The 27462-nt window shown below is 43.1% G+C and overlaps 1 protein-coding gene across 9 annotated transcripts in view; it reads left to right on the top strand.

The window, feature by feature from the left end:
* Positions 1–27462, top strand: part of LOC139535354 (chromodomain-helicase-DNA-binding protein 6-like) — an 80873-nt gene that overhangs the window by 38265 nt on the left and 15146 nt on the right. For 6 of the 9 annotated variants that reach the window (XR_011667104.1, XM_071334687.1, XM_071334686.1 and 3 more), the window contains 18 exons: positions 7304–7480; positions 7706–7849; positions 8598–8853; positions 9076–9286; positions 9902–10097; positions 10550–10714; positions 15985–16164; positions 16853–16963; positions 19188–19390; positions 22371–22570; positions 23012–23171; positions 23508–23597; positions 23840–23943; positions 24294–24423; positions 24685–24763; positions 24870–24924; positions 25177–25486; positions 25941–26149. Coding sequence is in view for 8 of the 9 variants with exons in the window: in XM_071334687.1 (XP_071190788.1) it covers positions 7304–7480; positions 7706–7849; positions 8598–8853; positions 9076–9286; positions 9902–10097; positions 10550–10714; positions 15985–16164; positions 16853–16963; positions 19188–19390; positions 22371–22570; positions 23012–23171; positions 23508–23597; positions 23840–23943; positions 24294–24423; positions 24685–24763; positions 24870–24924; positions 25177–25486; positions 25941–26149 (2980 nt within the window). In the remaining variant the exon portion in view is untranslated. The remainder of the gene's footprint in view (positions 1–7303; positions 7481–7705; positions 7850–8597; positions 8854–9075; positions 9287–9901; positions 10098–10549; positions 10715–15984; positions 16165–16852; positions 16964–19187; positions 19391–22370; positions 22571–23011; positions 23172–23507; positions 23598–23839; positions 23944–24293; positions 24424–24684; positions 24764–24869; positions 24925–25176; positions 25487–25940; positions 26150–27462) is intronic. The other 3 variants (XM_071334683.1, XM_071334688.1, XM_071334682.1) reach the window with 2 other exon arrangements.

The raw sequence follows: 27462 nt of genomic DNA, 5'->3' as shown, positions 1-27462 counted from the left end.
CCATCTTGTTTATGAGAGTCTCATCTTTGGTTTGTGGGCCAATGTTCAGACACTAAAGAAGTTTGTGAGAAGACCGATTTTCGGGATGTCTCATGGTCTGACAAACACCGCTCCTAGCTCTGCCACCTTTCACCGCAGATGCGCAAGTGCGGCATTGGCTGATGCGGTAGATTGAGAAGCATCCAATGCAAGAAAAAATACATATCTCTAGCTTAAACTGACTGATTTTGATGTGGATTTTTTTATTATGCTAAGTAGATTCCTGTGGGGCTGCGGAAATCGACTAGGGGTTTAAACCCAGACTTGGGCCACACACCCTCTACCGAATAGCAGTCAGGGGAAGTCAAATATTGATTGCTTTGTAATTCTCGCAGTTAGTAACTGATTCCTTCCATACCACTCATTCGTCTTGTTGTGTAATGTTCATTTCCAATGGCCGACGAACACGTTTGATCTATAATTTCTCTTCATATGACAAGGATTGAAAAGAATTTTCTAGTAGATTGTCGACATGAATTGTAGGGTTGCACATTTTGGGGATTATTCAGAAGTGGAAACTTTCCGTGGGAATATATGGGAATTAACGGGAATATATGCAATTAATATTAATACCTTTTAAATGTAGATTTTTGTTGCATTGGATATGTTTACCTTATCATAAGTAGACATAATTGCAAATTATAAATCCTTCCAATAGAAATAAAATCAGCTATTTAGTTACGAATTGAACTTTTAAATGAGTTTACTCTTCACATGGGATGATTTCACTGAACAACAAAAGGGTATATTGAATGATCCCCAATGATCCATCACATCTCCCAAAAACATTTTCAACATACATCTATCTATCTGTAAAATGATAGTCTAGAAACTAAGGTTTAGGTTGTCTTTCTCTCAGGCTTCCATGTCTTCTCCCTGGACCACCTCAATGTCCACCTCTTGAACATCAGCCTTTGAGGCCTCATCTTCACTGTCACTTTCCGACCTCGTTGAGGATTGTCAGGCTCAAATGTGCCCGGATGGCCACCAATTTTTCAACCCTTGTATTGGTCAGCCTGTTGCATGCTTTGGTGTGTGTGTGTGTGTTCCCAAACAAGGACCAGTTGAGCTCTGAGGCGGGTGATGTTGGTGGGATTTGGTGGATGATGGAGGCAACCGGGGAAAGAGCCTCAGATCCACAAAGTCCCTTCCACCAGGTGGCTGATGAGATATGTTGGCACGACTGCCATATTGCATCTCCATCCCAAAGCCCTTGCTTGGAAGTGTACTTCGCCAGACTGCCGAGAACCTTGCCCTCATCCAGGCAAAGGTGGCGAGACACGGTATTGATGACACCATAGGCCTTGTTGATCTCTGAACCAGACGGGTTGCTCTTGCCAGTATGGGCTTCACGCAGAAGTCTTCACACTTTTTGATGTATTTCAGAACTGCTGTTTCCCCTGCTTGGAGCAACAGTGAAGTAGGCAGGGCAGTACAGATTTCAAATCTAATTTTATTGGTCACATACACATGGTTAGCAGATGTTGATGCGAGTGTAGCGAAATGCTTGTATTTTTAGTTCCGACTGTGCAATAATATCTAACAAGTAATCTAACAATTTCTTCTCTTACATCTGCAAGCAGAGTCTGACAATCAGACAGGATGGCATTGTCTCCCTCAAGCTGGGCAATGGCTACTGCTATAGGTTTCAGGCTGCTTACCACTCACCCAAAATACATCATCCAGGAGGATCCTCTTGATGGGGCTGTCCATATCGGCAGACACTGATATGGCCGTTTCTTGGAGAGACTCCTTTCCCTCCAGGAGACTGTCAAACATGATGACAACACCACCCCAATGGGTGTTGCTGGGCAGATTCAATGTGATGCTCTTATTCTTCTCACTTTGCTGCTATACCTTCATGACCTTTCACATACCTAACCATTTCCTTGGCTCTCTTGTAGATTGTATCCATTGTTTTCAGTGCCATGATGTCCTTGAGGAGCAGATTCAATGCATGAGCAGCACAGCCAATGAGTGTGATGTGAGGGTAGGACTCCTCCACTTTTAGACCAAGCTGTCGTCATGTTCGCAGCATTGTCTGTCAGCAGTGCAAATACCTTCTGTGGTCCAAGGTCATTGCAGATGAGCTGAAGGCAGTCATCAATGTAGAGACTGGTGTGTCTGTCCCGTGTCTGTGCTCTTGTAGAATACTGGTTGAGGGTTGGAGATGATGTAGTTAATTTTTCCTTGCCCATGAACATTCGACCACCCATCAGAGATGATTGCAATAGTCTGCTTTCTCTATGATTTACTTGACCTTCACTTGAACTTTGTTTGAACTCTGCATCCAGCAAATTAGTAGATAAAGCATGTCTAGTTGGAGGGGTGTATGATGGGCGAAGAACATTCAGAAGTCTCTTCCAATACACATTGCCTGTGAGCATCAGAGGTGAACCAGTTGCATACACAGCTCGAGCAAGACATTCATCAGCATTTCTCTGACTACGTTCCTCCATTGAGTCAAAATACCTTCTGATTCCAGGAGGACCATGAGCTGTTGCTATCGATAAGGTGTCTGATTCATAATTTTCACCTCAGATAGAAGTAGAGGAACTTTTGTCAGGTTGCTCGTTGTGAGCGCTGAGGGAACTTTATGCACTTGGCCAGATGATTCAGCATCTTTGTTGTATTCTTCACATATGATTTGGCACAGTATTTGCAAATGTACACAGCTTTTCCTTCTACATTAGCTGGAGTGAAATGTCTCCACACATCAGATGGCATTTTCCTATAAAGATTAGAATACATCTTTTTTTTTTTCCCAAATACAGTTCCATGTACAGATAAATAGTTAAGCAGTTAGATTAAGCAACTCCTTTGTAATATAAATGTTTTAAAATGAAACATGTATGGAAACAGGTGAATTACCACTCCTCAGTTAGCAGGCTCAATCAAGCTAAAACCCACATGGTAGCAAAAACGAACTAGCAGAAATTAACAAATTAGAATGATTTTAAACACACTTTGCTGTAGGCTACTATTTACTAGTTAACAAAAATCATGCATGTCATATAAAATATATTCACCCCACCCAGTATTGTAATCAAAACTTACCAGAAAGCATGTAGTCCTTGGCTCGGACCGTGTAGTAGTGTAGGCTCAATAGCATCTCATTAGTGTGCAATATCTTGAGAATTAGCTGTACATGTGATGGAAGAGTGCACTGCACATGTGATGGAAGAATGCCCTGTGCATGCAGAGGGTTGCAATTCCACTGAATTAGGGATAGTTTAACCAAAATATACCACAAGACCTATAATTGCCTTATGTGTATCCCACAAAAAGGTTCAAATCAAGTTTTATTTGTCACATACACATGGTTAGCAGATGTTAATGCGAGTGTAGCAAAATGCTTGTGCTTCTAGTTCCAACAGTGCAGTAATATCTAACAAGTAATCTAACAATTCCCAACAACGACCTAATACACATAAATCTAAAGGGGTGAATGAGAATATGTACATATAAGTATATGGATGAGCGATGGCTGAGCGGCATAAGCAAGGTGCAGTAGATGGTATAAAACACAGGATATACATGTGATTGATATGAGTAATGTAAGATATGTAAACATTATTAAAGTGGCATTGTTTAAAGTCACTAGTGATCCATTTATTAAAGTGTCCAGTGATTGGGTCTCATATGTGATATGAGTAATGTAAGATATGTAGACCTTTATTTAGAGTGGCATTGTTTAAAGTGACTAGTGATCCATGTATTAGTGTCCAGTGATTTCGGTCTCAATGTAGGCCGCAGCCTCTGAGTTAGTGATTGCTGTTTAGCAGTCTGATGGCCTTGAGATAGAAGCTGTTTCTCAATCTCTAGGTGTAATGGAGGGCAGGTAGTTTGTCCCCGGTGATGCGTTGTGCAGACCGCACCACCCTCTAGAGAGCCTTGCGTTGCAGTTGCCGTATCAGGCTGTGATACAGCCTGACAGGATTCTCTTGATTGTGCATCTGTAAAGGTTTGTCAGTGTTTTGGGTGACAAGACAAATTTCTCAAGCCTCCTGAGGTTGAAGAGGCGCTGTTGCGCCTTCACCACACTGTCTGTGTGGGGGGACGATTTCAACTTGTCTGTGATGTGTACGCCCAGGAACTTAAAACATTCCACCTTCTCCACTACTGTCCCTTTGGTGTGGATAAGGGGGTGCTCCACTGTTATTTGCTAACTTTTTTTGATGAATTTAAGCAAAATTCCCGGGCTTAACTTTCCATGGAAAATTTCCGACCCTTTCCAACCCTAATGATTTGTGATGATGGCTGCTTGTCTAGCTAGCTAAGATTTTGAAAGTATAATGTTGACATGCTCAGTACAATCAAAGCTACGGTAGATATAACGTGATTTGACGTCATTTTATCTGTGGCCAATGACATTGAGCCTTCTTGGACGGGCATTTCTACTGTAAATCTATGGCAGCACCCAAAGGGCCTTGAACTGCTTAGCTCTCCCTATAGATTCTACAGTGATGTAGTGTCCCAATGAGTGACAGAAGCACTGAGCTCGGCTGAAACACCTGCTTTTTGGAGCTGCCTTACTCAAAGAGACAATGTTTGTATGTGGCTTCATTATTAAGGATTACATTTTTTCCTACATTGTTTGCAAACATATGTGACACGAATTAATGCCAGAATAACATGGAAAACAGGCTATTTGTATATTTAAAAAAATATCTATATACACTGCTCAAAAAAATAAAGGGAACACTTAAACAACACAATGTAACTCCAAGTCAATCACACTTCTGTGAAATCAAACTGTCCACTTAGGAAGCAACACTGATTGACAATAAATTTCACATGCTGTTGTGCAAATGGAATAGACAAAAGGTGGAAATTATAGGCAATTATCAAGACACCCCCAATAAAGGAGTGGTTCTGCAGGTGGTGACCACAGACCACTTCTCAGTTCCTATGCTTCCTGGCTGGTGTTTTTGGTCACTTTTGAATGCTGGCGGTGCTTTCACTCTAGTGAGACGGAGTCTACAACCCACACAAGTGGCTCAGGTAGTGCAGCTCATCCAGGATGGCACATCAATGCGAGCTGTGGCAAGAAGGTTTGCTGTGTCTGTCAGCGTAGTGTCCAGAGCATGTAGGCGCTACCAGGAGACAGGCCAGTACATCAGGAGACGTGGAGGAGGCCGTAGGAGGGCAACAACCCAGCAGCAGGACCGCTACCTCCGCCTTTGTGCAAGGAGGAGCAGGTGGAGCACTGCCAGAGCCCTGCAAAATGACCTCCAGCAGGCCACAAATGTGCATGTGTCTGCTCAAACGGTCAGAAACAGACTCCATGAGGGTGGTATGAGGGCCTGACGTCCACAGGTGGGGGTTGTGCTTACAGCCCAACACCGTGCAGGACGTTTGGCATTTGCCAGAGAACACCAAGATTGGCAAATTCGCCACTGGCGCCCTGTGCTCTTCACTGATGAAAGCAGGTTCACACTGAGCACATGTGACAGAGTCTGGAGACGCCGTGGAGAACGTTCTGCTGCCTGCAACATCCTCCAGCATGACCGGTTTGGCGGTGGGTCAGTCATGGTGTGGGGTGGCATTTCTTTGGGGGGCCGCACAGCCCTCCATGTGCTCGCCAGAGGTAGCCTGACTGCCATTAGGTACCGAGATGAGATCCTCAGACCCCTTGTGAGACCATATGCTGGTGCGGTTGGCCCTGGGTTCCTCCTAATGCAAGACAATGCTAGACCTCATGTGGCTGGAGTGTGTCAGCAGTTCCTGCAAGAGGAAGGCAATGATGCTATGGACTGGCCCGCCCGTTCCCCAGACCTGAATCCAATTGAGCACATCTGGGACATCATGTCTCGCTCCATCCACCAACGCCACGTTGCACCACAGACTGTCCAGGAGTTGGCGGATGCTTTAGTCCAGGTCTGGGAGGAGATCCCTCAGGAGACCATCCGCCACCTCATCAGGAGCATGCCCAGGCGTTGTAGGGAGGTCATACAGGCACGTGGAGGCCACACACTACTGAGCCTCATTTTGACTTGTTTTAAGGACATTACATCAAAGTTGGATCAGCCTGTAGTGTGGTTTTCCACTTTAATTTTGAGTGTGACTCCAAATCCAGACCTCCATGGGTTGATAAATTTGATTTCCATTGATCATTTTTGTGTGATTTTGTTGTCAGCACATTCAACTATGTAAAGAAAAAAGTATTTAAGAATATTTCATTCATTCAGATCTAGGACGTGTTATTTTAGTGTTCCCTTTATTTTTTTGAGCAGTGTATTTTAAAAATGTTTTAGCTTAACAGGTGTGCCCTGAACGATGGGTCGCCGCTGGTCAAATTGACAATGAAGGCAACTATAGTGGGACTTTGTCCTTGTGTTTCTTGGCCAATTGTATAATTGTATTCACAAGCTAGGTTGTTTTTCAATGTTCGTTTGAGTTTGCTGCAACTGTCTGCTGCTAGGAAGACATCACAGTTGGAGATGTTCTTCATCATAGACCAGCGAGTGCCCAAGTTACCACGGTAATGGCCCGTCCCTTAAAGGGTCAACCGCAAAATTCTCACCTAATGATTGTGCTTGATTTGAGCACGGATCACTCCTAAAAACATATATTCATTAACTTTGAGTCATTTATTATCATTTAAACACTCATACTTAAATTATTCTCCTTATTTGTGTGCTTCATTTCTACTTGTAATCCTTGTAAAAAAAAAAAAATCTGAGTAGAGCCCTGAACTATAATAAATCAGACTTTTGTGTCAGGGTAGGCATTTTGTTGATTCTTGATGTTCAGTTGTAGAACTATTTCTGTTTTTCTGTTTTTACTACTGTATCTAAATTATTTATTTTAACATACATTGGTTAAAAGACGCAGGTCACAAAAATGAAATGAAGCAATGACTTCTTGTTTTAGAAAAACAAAGCATGCTCATCGTTATTTGTTTTTTGGGAGGTGTTTCGTTCCGACCGTTCCGACTTTAATAGATGAGCAATGAACCGTGACCCACTTCCAGCTCAGGCCCGAAGAAATCTTACCTGAATGTTTTGCTGTGGTGAAGGGGACAGAGTGCCGTGTGGCAGCAAACACAATTGCAGGTTTGATTTATTGTCTTCTAGCGTTACAAGATGGAACAACTTCACAGAAGAACGCCTGGCATTATGGAATGCACATCGGAATGACGAATATTATGCATTTGATCAGGAAGGACCGCAATGTGTTGCCACTGCAATTGTCTTGATTTTAATATGTTTCCCCCCCAATCTTTCTTTTTCTTCCTCCTTTTGTCTTTCTCTGTGTATAGGGAAATGTAGTGTTGGGCGGGTACAAGTTCCACGGAGTGATCACCACCTTTGAGATGATTATGGCCGACTGCCCGGAGCTGAAGAAGATCCACTGGCGCTGCGTGGTCATCGATGAGGCCCACCGCCTCAAGAACCGCAACTGTAAACTTCTGGAGGGCCTCAAGCTCATGAACCTGGTGAGGGGGTAGCTAGCTAACTCTCTTGACCATCTGCATTGTTCTTTGTAGTCAATTCAGTTCAGCACCAGCCAAGGCTGATAGTAGCATGGATGCCCCCCCTTGGTCAAGAGGGAAGTACAGCAGAAAAATAAAAATTGTAATCAGCCAGAGTAGGATCTCTGAGTTGGATGATGTTGTCTTTGAGTATCATGAAAAAAAAACTATAAACCCTAACTCCTGTAGGAACACAAGGTCCTCCTGACAGGCACCCCCCTGCAGAACTCAGTGGAGGAGCTCTTTAGTCTGCTCAACTTCCTGGAGCCCCTACAGTTCCCCTCAGAGAGCCTCTTCTTGGAGGAGTTTGGAGATCTGAAGACTGAGGAACAGGTGATTTTCTCAGGGGTACTCTTTTAGGGTGGGAAAACTGTGGGGGAAAGTTGGTAACTTTCCTTTGGAATTTATAGGAATGTATAGGAAACTTGCCATGGGAATATACAGGAATCTATGGGAATGTTGATTCTTTCTCGTAGATACCCCTCAGCAATTTCCTTTTAAGCGTTGTATCATACACTTAATGACAGCTAAAATGCTACTGAACAAAACAAAGTCTGCACTTTACATCATCAAGCAGTTTTTGAATCCGTGTTATCAAATTGTTGCTTCTGCAGATAATTTAAACATATTGTTATGAGTAGCGCCACTGTAAGTTATTGTTGTGTCTACGGCAATTTTATACATTCATTCTAATAATTTAGCAGACTGCCTTAACCTTAATTGCTCCTGTAAGTCCTTTTGGATAAGTGCCTTGCTCAAGGGCATATCGACAGATTTTTCACCTAGTTGGCTCTGGAATTTGAACCGACAACCTTTCGGTTACTGGCCCAACGCTCTTAACTGCTAGGCTACTTGCCGCTTGGTTGTCCAGCCCAGACTAAACAAACAATTGTTTTGTCTGAGTCTAAACTTAACATATTGCTAAGTCTCATTACTGCAGACCATCAGATCCTGACCACCTCTGTCCTCTTCCCCCAGGGTCGGGGTCAATTTTAATTTAATTCAGTCAATTTTATGTACATCCAGAATTGACTGAATTGGAAATGGAATTCACACCAACCCTGCTCTCCTCTTCCTCCAGGTGAAGAAGCTTCAGGCCATCCTGAAGCCCATGATGCTGCGGCGGCTGAAGGACGACGTGGAGAAGAACCTGGCGCCCAAGGAGGAGACTATCATCGAGGTGGAGCTCACCAACATGCAGAAGAAGTACTACCGGGCCATCCTGGAGAAGAACTTCACCTTCCTGGCCAAGGGGGCCAACCAGCACAACATGCCCAACCTCATCAACACCATGATGGAGCTGCGCAAGTGTTGCAACCACCCGTACCTGATCAAAGGTAATAAAATGAGTCGACGGCTGAACGAATCTGTTAACACCTGACCTGTATTCCTTCTAGCATCCATAGACCTGTAGAGTCCTTTATATATGGACTATATTTAATTCCATCCTGACTTTATGGAAATGGCTTCATACCGATTTTCTCTGACCTTCACAAGGCTCTCTACAATGCATTTTAAGTAGACCTTTTTTCTCCCTTATCTTCTCTGGACATGTCCAGGTGCGGAGGAGAAGATCCTGGATAGCTTCAGGAAAACGCACAGCCCTGATGCTTGGGATTTCCAGCTCCAGGCCATGATTCAGGCAGCGGGGAAGCTGGTGCTTATTGACAAGCTGCTGCCGAAGCTGATTGCTGGCGGCCACAAGGTGCTGGTCTTCTCCCAGATGGTGCGCTGCCTGGACATCCTGGAGGACTACCTCATCCAGAGGAGGTTAGGTTGGGGCTGAGGATAGAGTTGAGAGCGTGGCTGGGGCTGGGGCTGCTGGACTGGGCTCAAGCTCTGCTCTGTGTGCGCACATCACAATCCCCTTCACCCTCTGCTCTAGTCTAAAAAGAGTCGGACCAAGACTGCAATTGTGTTGAGTTTATCAAGTAGGGAAAAATATATGATTTTGCGGGATAGTTCCAAGAACAACAGGAAAGGCGCATGTGTATAACAATATTAATGGCTGTCACTCTATGACATAATGATACATCTGTGTTAGACACACATTTTTACAGGATATCTGTGATCCATAGGGGATTTTATATTTATTAAGTGGAATATACAGTGTAAGAGGTGACCAAGCATTTTAATTGGAGATACAATATGAATATCGCATCAACAACAAAAATCTAAATGAAAACACAGTATGAATGAATATGTTTGAATACATAATATGTACTGTATGTATTGTAGCGAATTCGGGGGTAGCCCGACCAGTACTCAAACCTGCGACTGTCAGCCCAACACCTTCACTGTTACGCCAAGAGATCCGAACCTCTTGACGAGGTCGTTCGGTTGAGGTTGCTACAGTATGTTCATAAGTTATATGTGTGGTTCTAGGTACACCTATGAGCGCATCGACGGCAGAGTGCGGGGTAACCTGCGCCAGGCAGCGATCGACAGGTTCTGTAAGGTGGACTCGGACCGCTTTGTGTTCCTGCTGTGTACCCGTGCTGGGGGCCTGGGCATCAACCTGACCGCTGCAGACACCTGCATCATCTTCGACTCGGACTGGAACCCCCAGAACGACCTACAGGTTAGTCAACACAAAGTTCAGCACCACTTTCCGGACCTTGACTTAAACCTAGTCCTGGACTAAGAAGTGTTATACTCATTTTCTGATTTCATGCTTTCATGTTGTCCTGTGTGGCTCAGTTGATAGTGCATGGCGCTTGCAATGTCAGGATTGTTGGTTTGATTCCCTCTGGGGACACCACTGTATGTGTATGCACATACGTAAGTCGCTTTGGATACAATTTCATACTGTATGAAATGGTATAATAGCTATTTCATGTGGGCATGCAGTATGACATTGTTTTTTTGTACTACATTGATATTGATTACTGCGTTGTTGGATTTAGTGCTTGCAAGAAAGGCATTTCACTGTACTTGTGCACGTGACATTAAAACCTGAAACTTTGAATGCCCGTGTGAAATAACTGTTTCAAGCTGTGTGTGTGAAACTGCCACCGTTTGTGTCCCTGCCAGGCCCAAGCTCGCTGCCACCGCATCGGCCAGAGTAAAGCGGTGAAAGTGTACAGGCTGATCACCAGGAACTCCTATGAGAGGGAGATGTTTGATAAAGCCAGTCTGAAGCTGGGTCTAGACAAGGCTGTGCTGCAGGACATTAATCGAAAGGGCAGCCTCAATGGGGTGAGTGACTGCTATGATCGCCTGGTCCCATATCTGTTTGTGCTGTTTTGCCAACTCCTATTGTCATCGTCCCATCGTCATGCCAGCACAAACAGATCTAGGACTAGGTTATACTATGAAGGATGATTTCTGGATTTTCTTTGTATACAGTGAGCTCCAAAAGTATTGGGACAGCGAGACATTTTTTGTTGTTGCTTTGGCTCTGTACTCCAGCACGTCGGATTTAAAATGATACATTTTTTAATTTGAGGGTGAACCGTTGAGAAATTACAGAACTTTTTGTACATAGTCCCCCCAAATTAGGGGACCAAAAGTATTGCGACAAATTCACGTACATTGCATTTACTTTTTCCACATTTTGTTACGTTACAGCCTTATTCTAAAATTGATACATTTTTTCCCCCTCATCAATCTACATGACAAAGCAAAAACAGGTTTTTAGAAATTCCTGCAAATGTATAAAAAATGTCACTTTGTTAAACTACCTTTGACAGTGATTACAGCCTTGAGTCTTCTTGGGTATGACGCTACAAGTTTGGCACACCTGTATTTGGGGAGTTTCTCCCATTCTTCACTACAGATCCTCCCAAGCTCTGTCAGGTTGGATGGGGGCGTCGCTGCACAGCTATTTTCAAGTCTCTCCAGAGATGTTCGATCTGGTTCAAGTCCGGGCTCTGGCTGGGCCACTTTTGTATGCAAAAGAGTGATGCCCATTTGGTGCAATACTGGTTGTATCCAAGGCTCAGCTCATCGTTCACATACAGAATGCAGAAAAGACAACACATTTGCTAGTTACAGCATCAGTGCGCGCTCTGGAAAGGGTTTTTGTAATGATCAATTAGCCTTTTAAAATGATAAACTTAGATTAGCTAACACAACGTGCAATTGGAACACAGGAGAGATGGTTGCTGAGAATGGGCCTCTGTTCGCCTAATGTAGATAACGCCTACGTTGAAAATAGTACATAAAGTTCGGACGCCATGTTAATCCCTTTCATGTAAACCGTTATCAACCTAGCCAAACTCCATTACTTACAATGGGGAAAATGCCAAGCAGTTTTTCAGTCAGTTAAAACTCCCTTCAATTGCCTTTAAACATCATCAAACTCATGGACTATGTAATTAACCATGTTACCTCAATATTTTGAGTCATATTGCACTTTTGCACATTACATACCTGAATTATAGGTAAAATTGAGACATAAACGTTCGTTTTCAGAACTAGTCGTTCTCCAAGAATGAAGAAATGTCAAAGATCTCACTAATGTCACAGTCCCCCTAGCGACAGTAATTATATACATTTAATGTAAATACCTGGGAGGCAAAATAAAACCTCAAGTGTGTGTGTGTCCCATATACACATGGCATATGCTTGGGTACCACCTTGACATCTCTGATCTGCTTGCCTCAGTAAATTAATGCTAGAACTTTGGTAGCCAGGATTAGCTATGTGCATCTAGTCTCCTAATAATTGCATAACGGTGCATGTTAGACACGTTATCTTTCGTTTGCATGTTTAATTTCTTTTTTTAAATTGAACTTTTAACTATGCAAGTCAGTTAAGATTTGCAATGACGACCTACCCCGGCCAAACCCTAACCCGGACGACGCTGGGCAAATTGTGCGCTGCCCTTTGGGACTCCCAATCACGGCCGGTTGTGATGCAGCCTGGAAACGAACCAGGGTCTGTAGTGACGCCTCTAGCATTGAGATGCAGTGCCTTAGACCGCTGCGCCACTCGGGAGCCCGAAGCATGTCTTTTTTTTTTTGTCCTGTCAAAGTTGAGTGATCACACATGCCTCAGCACACACAGGTTACTTTGCCTGCTTGCAAATGTGTGCTAAAAGTGCGGATGTGTCAGAAATACTATCTTAACTCACCACCACTGAATTAGATTTTTTACAGAAAACCATGGAACCACCACTGCAATATAGGCCTACACTTAGATATAAAGGTACTATCTACAAATTAACACGATTCTTCTGCTGTCCCCATAGGAGAACCCTTTTTGGTTCCAGGTAGAACCCCTTCTGTGTCTAGGAGGAACCAAAAAGTGTTCTCCTTTGGTGACAGCCAAAGAACCCTGTTGGAACCCCTTTCTCAAAGAGTGTACTCAACAAGTTCAGCCTGTTAAGTTTACACCATTTCATTCTGTACTCAAACATCTGCCTGGTATTCAAGATGACACGCAACATAGAACCACCACCTTTGAAGGTTTTTGTCAACCTCTGCCCAGACTTAAATTGCAGTGTTCCAATTGCCTCCACCAGGGGTGACTAGTATCCTCAAATGGAGAAAAAGGAGACACGAGGCACCCCACATTTTAGATCCCAAGGGGTCTTTATTTTCATACTGTATGCTCTCACTCATCTCCTTTGCCATCTTCTCATGTCTTTACTTGGAACGCCATCCATACACACACTACTATAGCATCTTGCTTGCATTTCTCACGTCTTAGACATCCAGTTGAGGCCTTAGATGGATCATGTTGCACTGAGATGGTCACAGGGGTATGTGTACAGTCATTGTTAGTGTGGTGGCAAAGTAGTTGAACAGGAGAAGTGGTGGTTACTTGTGCAGCGAGTAAGGGGGTGGTGGATTGAGCAGCTGCAGTGAAGCTGATTGGTTGCTCTGGCTCATCACATCTTGACTAAAAGAAAGAGATTTAGTTCGACATTGCCATAGTTCAACAGCTGAAAATCTGTCATTAGCATACTCCCAGAGATAGCAATACATTGAGTATTCACTGAATGAAGTAGCCTACCCATCCCTATTTACAATTGTATTCATCAATTAAATAAATGATACTATAGCACATTCAATTTCATTATTATTGAGGACTATAGACTACTCCTGGATCTACCTTGTACAATACCGTGATCATTGAATGAAGTAGCGTACCCTTCCACATTTACAATTTAATTGATCAATTATATAATTAATACTAGCACATAGTTACATTGTTGTAGAATAGGCTACAACTGTATCCACACTATATTAGGATACCGTTGTGATTTTGTCAGGCATGATTTTAGGTCTTCGATCGAAGTTGCATGTTGTACCGCGTTTCCCTTCAGTGAAAAGTATTTATGCATCCCCGATTCAGTTTGAGTGTGAATGTGTCGGCCTAGTGACAGTGGAAAAATAAACCCATAGCTCCATCACCCAATGGCATGTAGGGGTAATGTATTACAATGTAAAATATTTATATCCTATAGCACCACGTGTGTATTCTCATTTACAATTTAATTCATCCGTTAAATAAATAATACGAGCACATTAAATTACGTTATTGTACACTAGCCTACTCTGCTATCGACACAGTAAATAATATTGCCTACGTACTTTCGACAATACTTTATCAACTCGTCATGAACAAAAAATTATTTTCAAATAGACCAAATGTGCCTCAACTTCTTATGGCTGCAATCCCGTTGACGGGATGATATGACAACAGCCAGTGAAAGTGTAGGGCGCCAAATTCAAAGCACCACAAACTATTATGTTAGGTCACCACCAACTCACAGAAAAATTCAGCCATTTTTCCAGCCAAAGAGATACAATTAATCACTAACCTTTGATGATCTTCAGCAGATGACACTCATAGGACTTCATGTTACACAATACATATATGTCTTGTTCGATTAAGTTCATATTTATATCCAAAAACCTCATGTTCAGAAAGGCCTCCAAAATATCAGGAGAAATTGCAGAGAGCCACGTCAAATAACAGAAATACTCATCATAAACTTTGATGAAAGATACATGTTTTACATAGAATTAAAGATACACTTGTTCTTAATGCAACCGCTGTGTCAGATTTCAAAAAGCTTTACGGCAAAACACAATATTCAATCATCTGAAAACAGCGTTCAGCCACAAAAGCAAGCCATACAGTTACCCGCCAAATTGTGCAGTCAACAAAACTCATAAAAAGCATTATAAATCTTCACTTACCTTTGCTGATCTTCGTCGGAATGCACTCCCAGGACTCCCACTTCCACAAGAAATTTTCGTTTTGTTCGGTAATGTCCATAATTTATGTCCAAATAGCTATTTTTGTTAGCGTGTTTGGTAAACAAATCCAACATCAGGAAGCGCGTTCACTAAAAGCTGACGAAATGTCCAAAAGTTCCGTAACAGTCAGTTGAAACATGTCAAACGAAGTATTGAATCAATCTTTAGAACGTTTTTAACATAAATCTTGAATAACGTTCCAACCGGAGAATTACATTGACTTCAGATGATCGATGGAACAGAGCTCCCTCTCATGTGAACGCGCATGGTCAAAGAATGGTCAGGTCATGGCAGACTTGACTAATTCCCCTCTCATTCGGCCCCTCTTCACAGTAGAGGCGTCAGACAAGGTTCTACAGACTGTTGACATCTAGTGGAAGCCGTAGGAAGTGCAAACTCATCCATATCTCGCTGTGATTTCAATAGGATCTTGGTTGAAAATCGACCAGCCTCAGAATTCCCACTTCCTGTTTGGATTTTTTTCTCAGGTTTTTGCCTGCCATATGAGATCTGTTATACTCACAGACATCATTCAAACAGTTTTAGAAACTTCAGAGTGTTTCCTATCCAATAGTAATAATAATATGCATATATTAGCATCTGGGACAGAGTAGGAGGCAGTTCACTCTGGGCATGCTATTCATCCAAAGTGAAAATGCTGCCCCCTATCCCTAAAGTTAAAATACTAAAGTAGTTTTTTGGGGTATCTGTACTTTACTTTACTATTTATATTTTTGACAACTTTTATTTCACTACATTCCTAAATGTTTTCCCTGACACCCAAAAGTACTCGGTACATTTCGAATGCTTTGCAGGACAGGGAAATGGTCCAATTCACACACATTGAGATCATCCCGTGGTCATCCCTACTGCCTCTTATCTGGCAGACTCACTAAGCACAAATGCTTCGTTTGTAAATAATGTCTGAGTGTTGGAGTGTGCCCCTGGCTATCCGTAAATTTTAAAAACAAGAAAATTGTGCCGTCTGGTTTGTTTAATGTAAGGAATGTGAAATTATTAATATTTTTACTTTTGATACTTAAGTAAATTTTAGCAATTAAATGTACTTAAGTTTATTTAAAACCTATTCCACTTTTTGTAATTGAAAAACATTAAGGAGTATTTGAGTTTTGTTCAGTTAAATGACTGAATTGAAATGGAATTGACCCCATCCCTGATCTGTAATTGGGTCCAGCTGATCTGAGAGCTGTTGCTATGGCTGCCTAACTAACGGGGGGGCATGGTGTCCTAAAGGCGCAGCAGATGACCAAGATTGAGGTGGAGGACCTGCTGAGGAAGGGGGCGTATGGCGCACTGATGGATGAGGAGGACGAGGGCTCCAAGTTTTGTGAGGAGGACATCGACCAGATCTTGCAGCGCCGCACCCAAACTATCACCATCGAGACTGAGGCCAAGGGCTCCACCTTCGCCAAGGTTAACACTGATCCTTATATCCCTGACCTCTAACCCCTGACCCTAATATCCAGACTGTCAATATCAAGACGGTAGGCAAGGGCTTCGCCAAGGTAAACCCCAACCTTTATACCTCTGACCTCTAACCCCTGACTAATACCCAGAACATCACCATCCAGACAGAGGGTAAGGGCTCCACGTTCGCCAAGGTAAACCCTTATACCTCAGACCATTAACCTCTGACACATATCTTGACCATCATCATCCTGACAGAGCTCCACATTTGCCAAGGGTAACTCAATTATAAACCTTACCCTTCAACCTTAGTCTTTCACTTTACTGGATAGTGATGGTTTGAGATTTGATTACATTGTGCTCAACTACAATGGGGAAATTCAAGTTTGAGTGTCAAGGGCTTTTCCTTTGCCAAGGTAAACTCTACCCCTCCCTTATATATTAAACCTTCATCCTAAAACTATCACAATACAGGTAGTCTGTAACTATCGGAAGAAGGACATGTTAGCCAGTCACCACAAGTTTCAGTTTCCCCTGCTTTACACTCCGAGTGGGTGGTGAAAGGGAGATGCAACTCTAACCAATGTCTGATTTCACGCCTTATCAGCTTTCTCAGCATATCTGTGTATGTTACTCGCATAGATCCAGTCAGGTTGATGTGTGTGCACGCTTTTGTTTTCCTTGTCATTTCCAGGCCAGCTTTGTGTCTTCTGGAAACAGAACTGACATTTCCCTGGACGATCCCAACTTCTGGCAGAAATGGGCCAAAATAACCGAGCTGGAGATTGACTCCAAAGCAGAGAAGGTAAGGGGAAGGGAGGGGAACTAGGGAAGGGCACTATGGGGCTACCGGTTATCCCTGACCAGGGTGTAGCCGCTCCATGGTGTTGGAGGGACTCCAGAAAAAGCCGGTCCCGCATGTCCCTGCAGATCACTCCGAATGCGGGCTAGAAAAGAAAGGGGAAGAGGCCTTGCGAAACAGTTTAAATATCTGGTACTCGTCACTCTGTTGAACAGATGTGTTGCTTTAATGAGTGAGGAAAAAACAGCATGCGAAGCAGAGGGAGGAGGAGAGGCTGCAGTTGAATTAATTCTGTGTGGTGTATATTACAGCTTGCTGTGCGTGTGTGTGTGTGTGTGTGTGTGTGTGGTGTGTGTGTTGCGTATGTATTTTGTGTCCGGGGGGGGGGGGGGGGGGTACAGTTGACGTCGGAAGTTTACGTACACCTTAGCAAAATACATTGAAACTGTTTTTCACAATTCCTGACTTTTAATCCTAGTAAAAATTCCCTGTTTTAGGTCAGTTAGGATCACCACTTTATTTTAAGTATGTGAAATGTCAGAATAATAATAGAGAATTATTTTATTTCATTTTTTATTTATTTCATCACATTCCCAGTGGGTCAGAAGTTTAGATACACTCAATTAGTATTTGGTAGCATTTCCTTTAAATTGTTTAACTTGGGTTAAATGTTTTGGGTATCCTTCCACAAGCTTCCCACAATAAGTTGGCCCATTCCTCCTGCCAGAGCTGGTGTAACTGAGTCAGGTTTTGTAGGCCGCCTTGCTCGCACCCACTTTTTCAGTTCTGCCCACAAATGTTCTATATGATTGAGGTCAGGGCTTTGTGATGGCCACTCCATACCTTGACTTTGTTGTCCTTAAGCCATTTTGCCACAACTTTGGAAGTATGCTTGGGGTCATTGTCCATTTGTCCAAGACTGAGGTCTTGAGATGTTGCTTCAATATATCCACATCATTTTCTATTTTGTGAAGTGCACCAGTCCCTTCTGCAGCAAAGCACCCTCACAACATGATGCTGCCACCCCCGTTCTTCGGCTTGCAAGCATCTCCCTTTTTCCAATTTTTTTCCCCTTTTCCTCCAGATGGTCATTATGGCCAAACAGTTCTATTTTTGTTTCATCAGACCAGAGGACATTTCTCCAAAAAGTACAATCTTTGTCCCCATGTGCAGTTGCAAACCATAGTCTGGCTTTTTTATGACGGTTTTGGAGCAGTGGCTTCTTCCTTGCTGAGCGGCCTTTCCGGTTATGTTGATGTAGGACTCGTTTACTGTGGATATAGATACTTTTGTACCTCTTTCCTCTAGCATCTTCACAAGGTCCTTTGCTATTGTTCTGATATTGATTTGCACTTTTCGCACCAAAGTACGTTCATCTCTAGGAGACAGAATACGTCTCCTTCCAGAGCGGTATAACGGCTGCGTGGTCCCATGGTGTTTATACGTGCGCACTATTGTTTGTACAGATGAACAGGCGTTTGGAAATTGCTCCCAAGGATGAACCACACTTGTGGAGGTCTACAATTTTTTTTCTGATATCTTGGCTGATTTCTTTTGATTTTCCCATGATGTCACGCAAAGAGGCACTGAGTTTGAAGGTAGGCCTTGAAACACATCAACAGGTACACCTCCAATTGACTCAAATGATGTCAATTAGCCTGTCAGAAGCTTCTAAAGCCATGACATCATGTTCTGGAATTTTCCAAGCTGTTTAAAGGCACAGTCAACTTAGTGTATGTAAACTTCTGACCCACTGGAATTGTGATACAGTGAATGATAAGTGAAATAATCTGTCTGTAAACAATTGTTGGAAAAATTTCTTGTCATCCACAAAGTCTATGTCCTAACCGACTTGCCAGAACTATAGTTTGTTAACAAGAAATTTGTAGAGTGGTTGAAAAACAAGTTTTAATGACTCCAACCTAAGTGTATGTAATCTTCCGACTTCAACTGTATGGGGTACACTGTACTGTATGTTAGTAATGTACGTTTTTTGGGGCCTGAGTATGTGGTTTTAGCAGTGTTTGTACACTTATGTATAGGCCTACATCTTGACTTTTCTGCGCATGGATTTGTTTGGCATCCGTACACAGTATGGCATGTGTTTGGGGTGTGTGTATTGTGCTGTGCATGGGTTCATATAATGTCTGTATGGCTAGATGAACTGTGTGTCCATAAATCCTCCAGTAAAGCCTGAATATGAACTACCACCCCCTCTCCCTCACAGGAGAGCCTGGTGATTGATACGCCTCGTGTGAGGAAGCAGACTCGTCACTACAACTCGTTCGAAGACGACGAGCTGATGGAGTTCTCTGAGCTGGACAGCGACTCAGAAGAGAGGCCCTGTCGCAACCGCCGCTTCAGCGAGAGGAGCAGACGCTACCTCCGCGCCGAATGCTTCCGCGTCGAGAAGAACCTGCTCATATTCGGGTTATTTTATCACATCTAACATTCCCCAGTCACACTTTCATTGTGCCATACTGTAATAATTATTGTGAAATGTAAGTGCTCTCTCACTGGCTTAAGTACCCTCAAATTGTACCTTAGTAAGCACTCTTACTGGCTACTACGGAGTTAGTGGGCCAGTGTTTCCCAATCATCTCCTTGAGTAACCCCCAGCCAGTACCATTTATTTGACATATTCCCGGGACTAGCACAACTGATTCAATTGGTCAACTAATCACCAAGCCCCTCATTAGTTGAATCAGGTGTGCTAGTTGTGGAATACATCAAATACAGTCCCTGGCAAATATATTGGCACCCCTGCCCTTTTTTTTAAAGGCCCAGTGCAGTCAAAAACATGATTTTCGTGTTTTCGTGATTTTCTTTTATTGTAAGAGCTGTTAGAAAAGACCACCTGAAATTTCAGCCTGTTTTGGTGGGATGGAGTTTTGACCCATAGAAAAGAGGGTTCCAAACCACTCTGCCAATAACGGGTCGTTTTCAGTTTTCCCCTCACCACTCAGACCACATCCAGACAGTCTTAGCAAAGTTCTTGCTCGAGAATTGTTTTTGTTTCTTTTAGACCATTTTAATTGAAAAGAATCACAGTAAGGTGCTTAATTGTTACCCAGAAATGATTTGATATGGAGATCAAAATGGCTACATTGGACCTTTTTAAAGAATCCCCTATTTCTTCTAAAATAAGTTGAAAAAAGGTTTGGTCCTCCACACCTTGTTAGGGGATTTTAAACATTGCAGAAACAATTGTATTTTATTTTACCTTAAGTTTTAAAAAATAAAATATTTAGAAAAATAAAGAAATGGGAAAAATTATTGGCACCCTGAAGCTAGTACACAGCTTTTTCCCAAGATATTTGCAGACAAACACTTCTTGTACCAATCAATGAGGGTGCTGCAATTTGGCCCACTCTTCAGCAGCAAACTGCTGTAATTCTTAAATGTTTGTGGGGTTCCCTCCACCAACTGCTGTTTTCAGATCTGTCCATAGGTCGATGAGGGAGGACGATTATAATTTTTAATGAGAATGGCCTTATTTCTATTACAGCATATTGGATGACTGTCATTCATATTCCATTCACCAAGCTCAATGTAACATCAACAGGTTTAGGCTACAACATGATACTCAAATTTTCCTTATACCCATTATGAGGGTTGCTACAACCTAGCCTATGAATGAAAGTTTAGAACATAGATGCAAATGTCGAAATGTGTGAAATTAAGTTGACGGAAAGTGACACATTCAATAACGCCTTGCACACTCTTGCCTGCATATAATCATTAGTCCAATAGTTGCAAACGAGTTGCTATTGGACAAATTCAGGTATGTTTATCCCCGCTTCGTTCCGTTTGCTTCCGTTTTAAGATTTTTTTTAAACAGAATCGGTGGAATGAATACACCCCGGGTCACACGCAAACTTTCATAGCAGTCATACAAACAGCATGATCACTTTGATCGTTGTAACTAATTCCTTCTCGCGTCTACGAGCTCGCCTCTCACCTTTTCCCTTCACTTGCGGACTTCAGTGCACATCAACGGTCTGTAACTGGCAAAAATACCTTTCCAAGCGAAACCTTCATATCATAACCGCTAACCACTACACACAGCCTACATAGTTGTCACCATTATTAGTTAACATCATAGTCTACATAGCTACTAGAACTAACGCTTTAGTAAACCCACTACAATCTTGCAGTACAGTCAGCAAGCAGTTTAGCAGTTACACCTGCAGGCCCCCAAGCTTACCTTGGAATAGTTCCTGTGTTGAATAGCCAGCTAGCTAACATAGCATCCCTTTCTGTTTGAGCCGGGTGCTTGAGTAGACTAAACTAGCTGCTTTCGCTAGCTAAGTGAAAGTAAAATAAGAAATACAACGAAATATAGCTGCCGCTCTCTTGCTTAATTTTTTAAGAAATTAATTTGTTCAAAACTGTTCAACTATTGTCTTTCTCTCTTTTGAGTCAACTCCTCACCAGCATTATCAAACCTCCCCATGTTTGATTGTAGGGAGGGTGTTATTTTCATTGAATGCCTCATTTGGTCATCGGCAGCTGATCTGTATTGCCAAAGAGCTCTAATTATGTTTCATTGGTCCACATACATTTTTCCCAGGATTTAGGCTTGTTTAGGTGGGTTTTGAGAAGTTCAATCAGGATATATTTTCTCCTTCATTTGTGGGTTCTTCCTATAACCAACAACCAAATTTAAGCTTTCAAAGAAATTAACACCCTCCCTACAATCAAACATGGGGAAGTTCGATAATGCTGTCGGGGTTGCTTTGCTGCCTCTCGTACTGGGGGCCTTGAACGTCTGCAAGACCTCATGATATCTGCAGATTATAAATGTTTTTTGGAGTGCAATGTTCAGCCCAGTGTCCAAAAACTAGGTCTCTGTTGAAGGTTGGTCTTCCAGCAGGACTAAACACACATCAGAAGCACACTTGAATGGTTCAAGAAGAAGCACTGGACTGTTCTTGAGTGTCCAGCGAAGAGTCCAGATCTGAATCACATCCATAACCTTTGGCAAGAGCTGAAAACAGTGGTTAGTGGAGGGCACCCCTCAAACATTGATGAATTAGAGCAGTTTTGCTGCTTAAAAGTGGGCCAAAAACGCAGGCTCTGCAGCCAAGTACTAGCTCCGGGGTGCCAGTAATTTTGTCCATTTGTCTTTATTTTCAAAAGTAAAATTGTAAGCAATTTTTGAAACTTTGTTTTTGAAGAAATATGGAATTCTTTAAGAAAAGTGCAAGGGTGCCAATATGTTTGGCTGCAACTGTATGTGGCACTGGCTGGGGGTATTCAAGGAGAGGTGGGGACTCGATGAGAGCCTAATGCAGTAAGCTACATTAGAGTACAATTTTATTTATTGTATCCCGGTGACTCGGACACGTTTTTGTGGTGTATCTGTGCTCATGCCACCCGCTCCATCTCTCTGCGTGTGTCCACACAGCTGGGGTCGCTGGAAGGACATCCTGACCCACGGGCGCTTCAAGTGGCAACTGGGTGAGCGTGACATGGAGGTGCTGTGCCGGGCACTGCTGGTCTACTGCGTGCGTCACTACATGGGCGATGACAAGATCAAGAGCTTTATCTGGGACCTCATCACACCTGCCAAGGATGGCCATAAACAAGACCTGCAGAACCATTCTGGTGAGAGATTCACTTACATCCACTCCAAACTAGCTGCCGTTCACTCATATGGCCGTGTGGAGGAAAGAGGACTGGTAAAATGGCTAGTTATGTTGACGACACTCCAATTAATAATCAAGGTCTAAAAAGCAACTCGTAGTGCCAGAGTTTCTCATTGTGGTCTATAAAGCAGATTCCTGACTGAATGGCCCCTGAGGGCTTGAATCCTTGCTCAGCATCTTGTATCGACTCTATCTATCCCTTAACAATGAAGTGGAGAAAAAAAAGCAATCCTTACCTTTTGTTAATTTGAGTGCTTTGATGACTCCAAATAACTGTAGCCGTAGCTTCAACTCTAATCCCCAAATATGTGCTTTAATGTGGACTGGTGTGCTACTGATGATTGCTAGATGTAAGATGATTGCTTGGTATTGCTCTCAAACCCTACCTTTCCACAAGCAGGCCTGTCGGCCCCAGTGCCCAGGGGACGCAAGGGTAAGAAGCTAAAGAACCAGCTGAGCGTGCCCGAGATGAAGCATGCAGACTGGCTTGTCAACTGCAACCCAGAGGTAGTGCTACAGGACGACAGCTACAAGAAACACCTCAAGCAGCACTGCAACAAGTGAGTCCCCCATTACTCACGAATCACCTTCAGCTGTTGGTGATCCTCGTCATGTTCTCCTCTGACTAATAGGATTCCTAAGGTTTCTAAATCTACAAAGCCTAGCTTGAAAAGAAACATACAAAATCTAGATGGTTTGAAATTATGATTTCAAGTGCTGAGGCCAAGGGAGTTTTATGCTAGATTTACTTTTTGTGCCAGTTTTATGTTTTAGCTTTGTGTTTTCTCTTCCTGAAAAAACTGGTGCAAAGTTTGCACCTGGTAAAACAGTTGCTGTGTCCAATAACAGAACGATGAGTGGTCCATGTGTTGTGTTATGTGTCGTGTTGTGCCAAGGGTACTTCTGAGGGTGAGGATGCTGTACTACCTCAAGGCGGAGGTCCTGGGAGAAACTGCTGCTCAGTTCCTGGAGGGCATCCATGCCAGGTACAGAGTGGGCACCATGAGGTTATCCATTAATCATGCCACTTACTATATACACTGATGAACTTGTTGATACATGAAGGGATAGTTCCTTGAACACAGATGATGCCTATTCCTGTACTCCAAAGCACTTTCATTGCAGATTCTCCATTGAGCATGCTTTTTAATCCAGAAGTAGGACAATCTTGTCTGGGAAACCAGCCCAAAGTAAATGGCTGATTTGTTTGTGTGTGTAATCTTTGCAGTAAACTGGAGGTGGCACTGCCTGATATTGACTACATCGAGATCCCAGCAGGCTGGTGGGATGCAGAGGCGGATAAGTCTCTCCTCTTAGGAGTGCACAAACACGGTAATCCTTTAGTCTAGGGTCTCCTGCTTATCAAGGCCCTAATTTAATCAATTTCAAAGGATCTCACATCAACCTTGGTCCGAGAGAATTTCAGGGTGTGCAAGTTTGGTTCCAGCACTAAAACACCTGAATCAACTAATCCAAGTCCTGATGATCAGTCGATTAGCTGAGTCAGGTTTTAAGCATGTAGCTCGCTCTGTAAATCTTGGATTAGGATTGGTAATTACTGGCCTACCGTATATCAGTTATTGGTCATTGATTTAATTGATCATACATTTAAAATTGATAGTACATTTAAGTCTAAAGCCACTTCCATCATCACCATCTGCTCTCTTGCTGTGTGTCCTCAGGGTATGAGCGATACAATGCCATGCGGGCCGACTCAGAGCTATGCTTCTTGGAGCGGGTGGGCATGCCTGACGTCACGGCGCTCTCAGCCGAGCAGAGTGGAGGAGAGGTGGTGGCTGACCTCACTGACAGGCAAGAAACCACCCCCGCCTTACCGTAGGGCACAAGTCTAATTTTAAAGGATTGACCCCAAAATAACAGCATACAGTAATATCCACAGTACCAAATCTCAGGTGCTGTGTACAAATGTGAATGTCAATCAATGCCTTTAAGCCCCAAAATTGAATGTATCAGCAATACCTCGATCTAGTTCCCCTAAATATATTAATAAATCCTGGGTGATGGAGAAAGTGATTTAACTTTGTGGTCTTTATCTTGATTGTTAATGTTTAGTGCTTGCAAAAGTGATGATGTGAAAGACGATCCTGAATGCAATCCTGAGGAGGGAGGAGTGGAAAAGGTTGATAATAAGGTATGGACTCTCGAGTGACTCGGCTAAATGAAAATGAAGGATTCAATTATTTAATATCTAAAAAGGTTGAGTTGTGATGTTGTATCGTCTATTTTTGCTCCAAAAGGATGAAACCAGCTCCAGTAATGATGCAATGGACAAGCATGACAGTGTTGGTCAAGGTGAGTGTTCATCTACCTTTCAACTTTCATTTTTGCATAAAACACCTTACAAACTGGAGAATCTGTGAGTGCATATAGATTAGAGTGGTTTTGCCAACTCCACGTTCCACCTAGTTCATTTTCTGCAAGTGTTCTTGTGGGTTATTCTACGAGGTAGATAATTGTCAAAAATATATTTTTCATCTAATTGTAAGAATTTGTCATAAAAAGCATATGATTAACAAGCATAGATCTGATGCTGTTACTTTGCAGACGCACTCTCAGTGGAGATGATCCAGGAGAGCTTTGGCCAGGAGGGCATGGAGCTAAAGGGTCGCCCTCTGTGGCCGGCCGGCCCTGCCCTTACGGCCAGGCTACGTCGCCTCATCACGGCCTACCAGCGCTTCATGCGGCGCGAGCCGCTGCGCCACGACTTCCTGCTACCTGAAGGGCTGGGGGCAGGCCTGGGGACGATGTCCTGGCAGCTGGGGGAGGAGATTAGGCGTTGCGCGGTGGCCGCCGCCGAACCTGACCCTCTCTTCCTGGAGTGGCAGAGAAGGTGGGTGATGATGTCAGAGCAAAGGTGGGTGATGTCATTGATCCCCTACGTTATGTGCTGCTCTGTCCTGTTCCCTTTCGGTTCCTAGCTCCTTACACCCCTCTATGTTCACCGATATGTAAGGCATGGTTATATCAATACGAGGATGTCTCCTGCTCCTACAATAAGCTAGGTGGAACTATCACTATTTACCTTTCACAAAACATATCCTTCAAGATCTGTGAACACCTGCTAAGCTAGAGGAAGAATTGGACTGGTTCATTGTCTATGCCCCTAAAAGATGGTGCATGTCAAAGACCTAATGTAAAATTATTTGGATTAAGACATTTGACTTCAATGGGGAAATGTCTTACTGGAACCAGACTGCTTTTGTGTATGATACCCACCACTGACTTGTGGCTTCCGTGTACTGCAGTCACATGTCAGTGCATGTCCCCCTGATCAAAGGTTAATGGTAGGCCTGTGTTTTTGTGAGCAGGTGGACACGGCGTGAGCAAGCAGATTTCTACCGCACCGTGTCGTCGTTCGGTGTGGTGTACGACCCGGAGAAGAAAACATTCGACTGGAGTCCTTTCCGCTCCTTTGCCCGGTTGGAGAGGAAGACCGACGAGAGCCTGGAGAGATACTTCAGTAGCTTTGTATCCATGTGCCGCACCGCCTGCAGATTGCCCCCCAGGAAGGACGAAGGTAACGACTCAATAGGAGGTAAAGCAAGAGAGCTTGCCCTTAAAGGTGCAATAAGAAGGGAATAACCGGAAATCAGGAATCCTCCAACCAGGATTTCTGGATAACCTCAGAATTTTTGGAGAGTACCAGAATTTGTCACCCTAGGGAATGCCATAATGTACACTAAACAAAAATATAAACACAACATGTAAAGTGCTGGTCCAACATTTTAAAGTGCTGAGGAGTATTTCTGTTTGTAATAAAGGTATTTTGTGGGGGAAAACTCAATTCTGATTGGCTGGGACTGGTTCCCCAGTGGGTGGGCCTTCCTCCCAAGTGGATGATCACATATTATAAACAAATAATCTGATCTAAAAACTCCACACTTTGGAATTTCTGTGCGTCCTTGACATTCGCTAATCAATATCCAGAAACTACACACATTCTCTCTTTTGTGGCATCAATGTGAGGGTTTATGTTGTTGCAGTAGTCTAGTGTGTGGGGTGGGGATAATGACAAGTGTACCTGGTCTCAGTTGGGTTCGCATTGCACAAAAAATGAAGCAAACTGAAAATTGGCTTTTTTAAACCTTTTATTGAACTAGGCAAGCCAGTTAAGAACAAATACTTAATTTTACAATGACTGCCTATCCTGCCAAACCCAAACCGGACGACACAGGGCTAATTGTGCACCGTCCTATGGGACTCCCAATCACGGCTGGTAGTGATACAGCCTGGAATCGAACCAGGGTCTGTAGTGACCCCTCTAGCACTGAGATGCAATGCCTTAGACCACTGCACCACTCGGGCTGAAAGGGACCAATTTTCACGCTAATTGATCGTCCCAAATCTAGCATGGAATCATTGGATTTGTAGTGCTATGCTGACGTTGCCTCCCTTCCGTGGCACGTGTTTCTTGGCAACCACCCTGCACTTGCCACTTGCTCCCTCTTTGACTAAAGCCAGCGAGAAACTTGATTGCGTACTTTTGTGCTATGAAACTAAATAAATACTGCACTCTGAACCACAAAACGTATTTGCTATATTCAAGATAGTGTAGTTAGACAAAGCAAGGAAAGTATTTACGTGATGTAGTTTTATTGGGATTTGCAGCTGTTGTTGGTTAGTAATGCGTCCTGCAACCTGCTAAAAACGACTTACTCAACCTTTAACAATAGTCTCAGCCAAAGGAATGTGTCTTAAAGGGATAGTTCACTATTTAGCTTATTTTAGCTGTGCTTTGAAAAGCATGGTGATAGATTTGACATGATTAGTATTAATTATACTGTAGTAGTGACATTGCAATGGTGTGATTTTAATTATACAGTTTATACG

Source organism: Salvelinus alpinus, chromosome 12 (genome assembly GCF_045679555.1).
Source record: "Salvelinus alpinus chromosome 12, SLU_Salpinus.1, whole genome shotgun sequence".
Lineage (NCBI taxonomy): Eukaryota > Metazoa > Chordata > Actinopteri > Salmoniformes > Salmonidae > Salvelinus > Salvelinus alpinus.
This window is presented reverse-complemented; position numbering and strand designations above follow the sequence as displayed.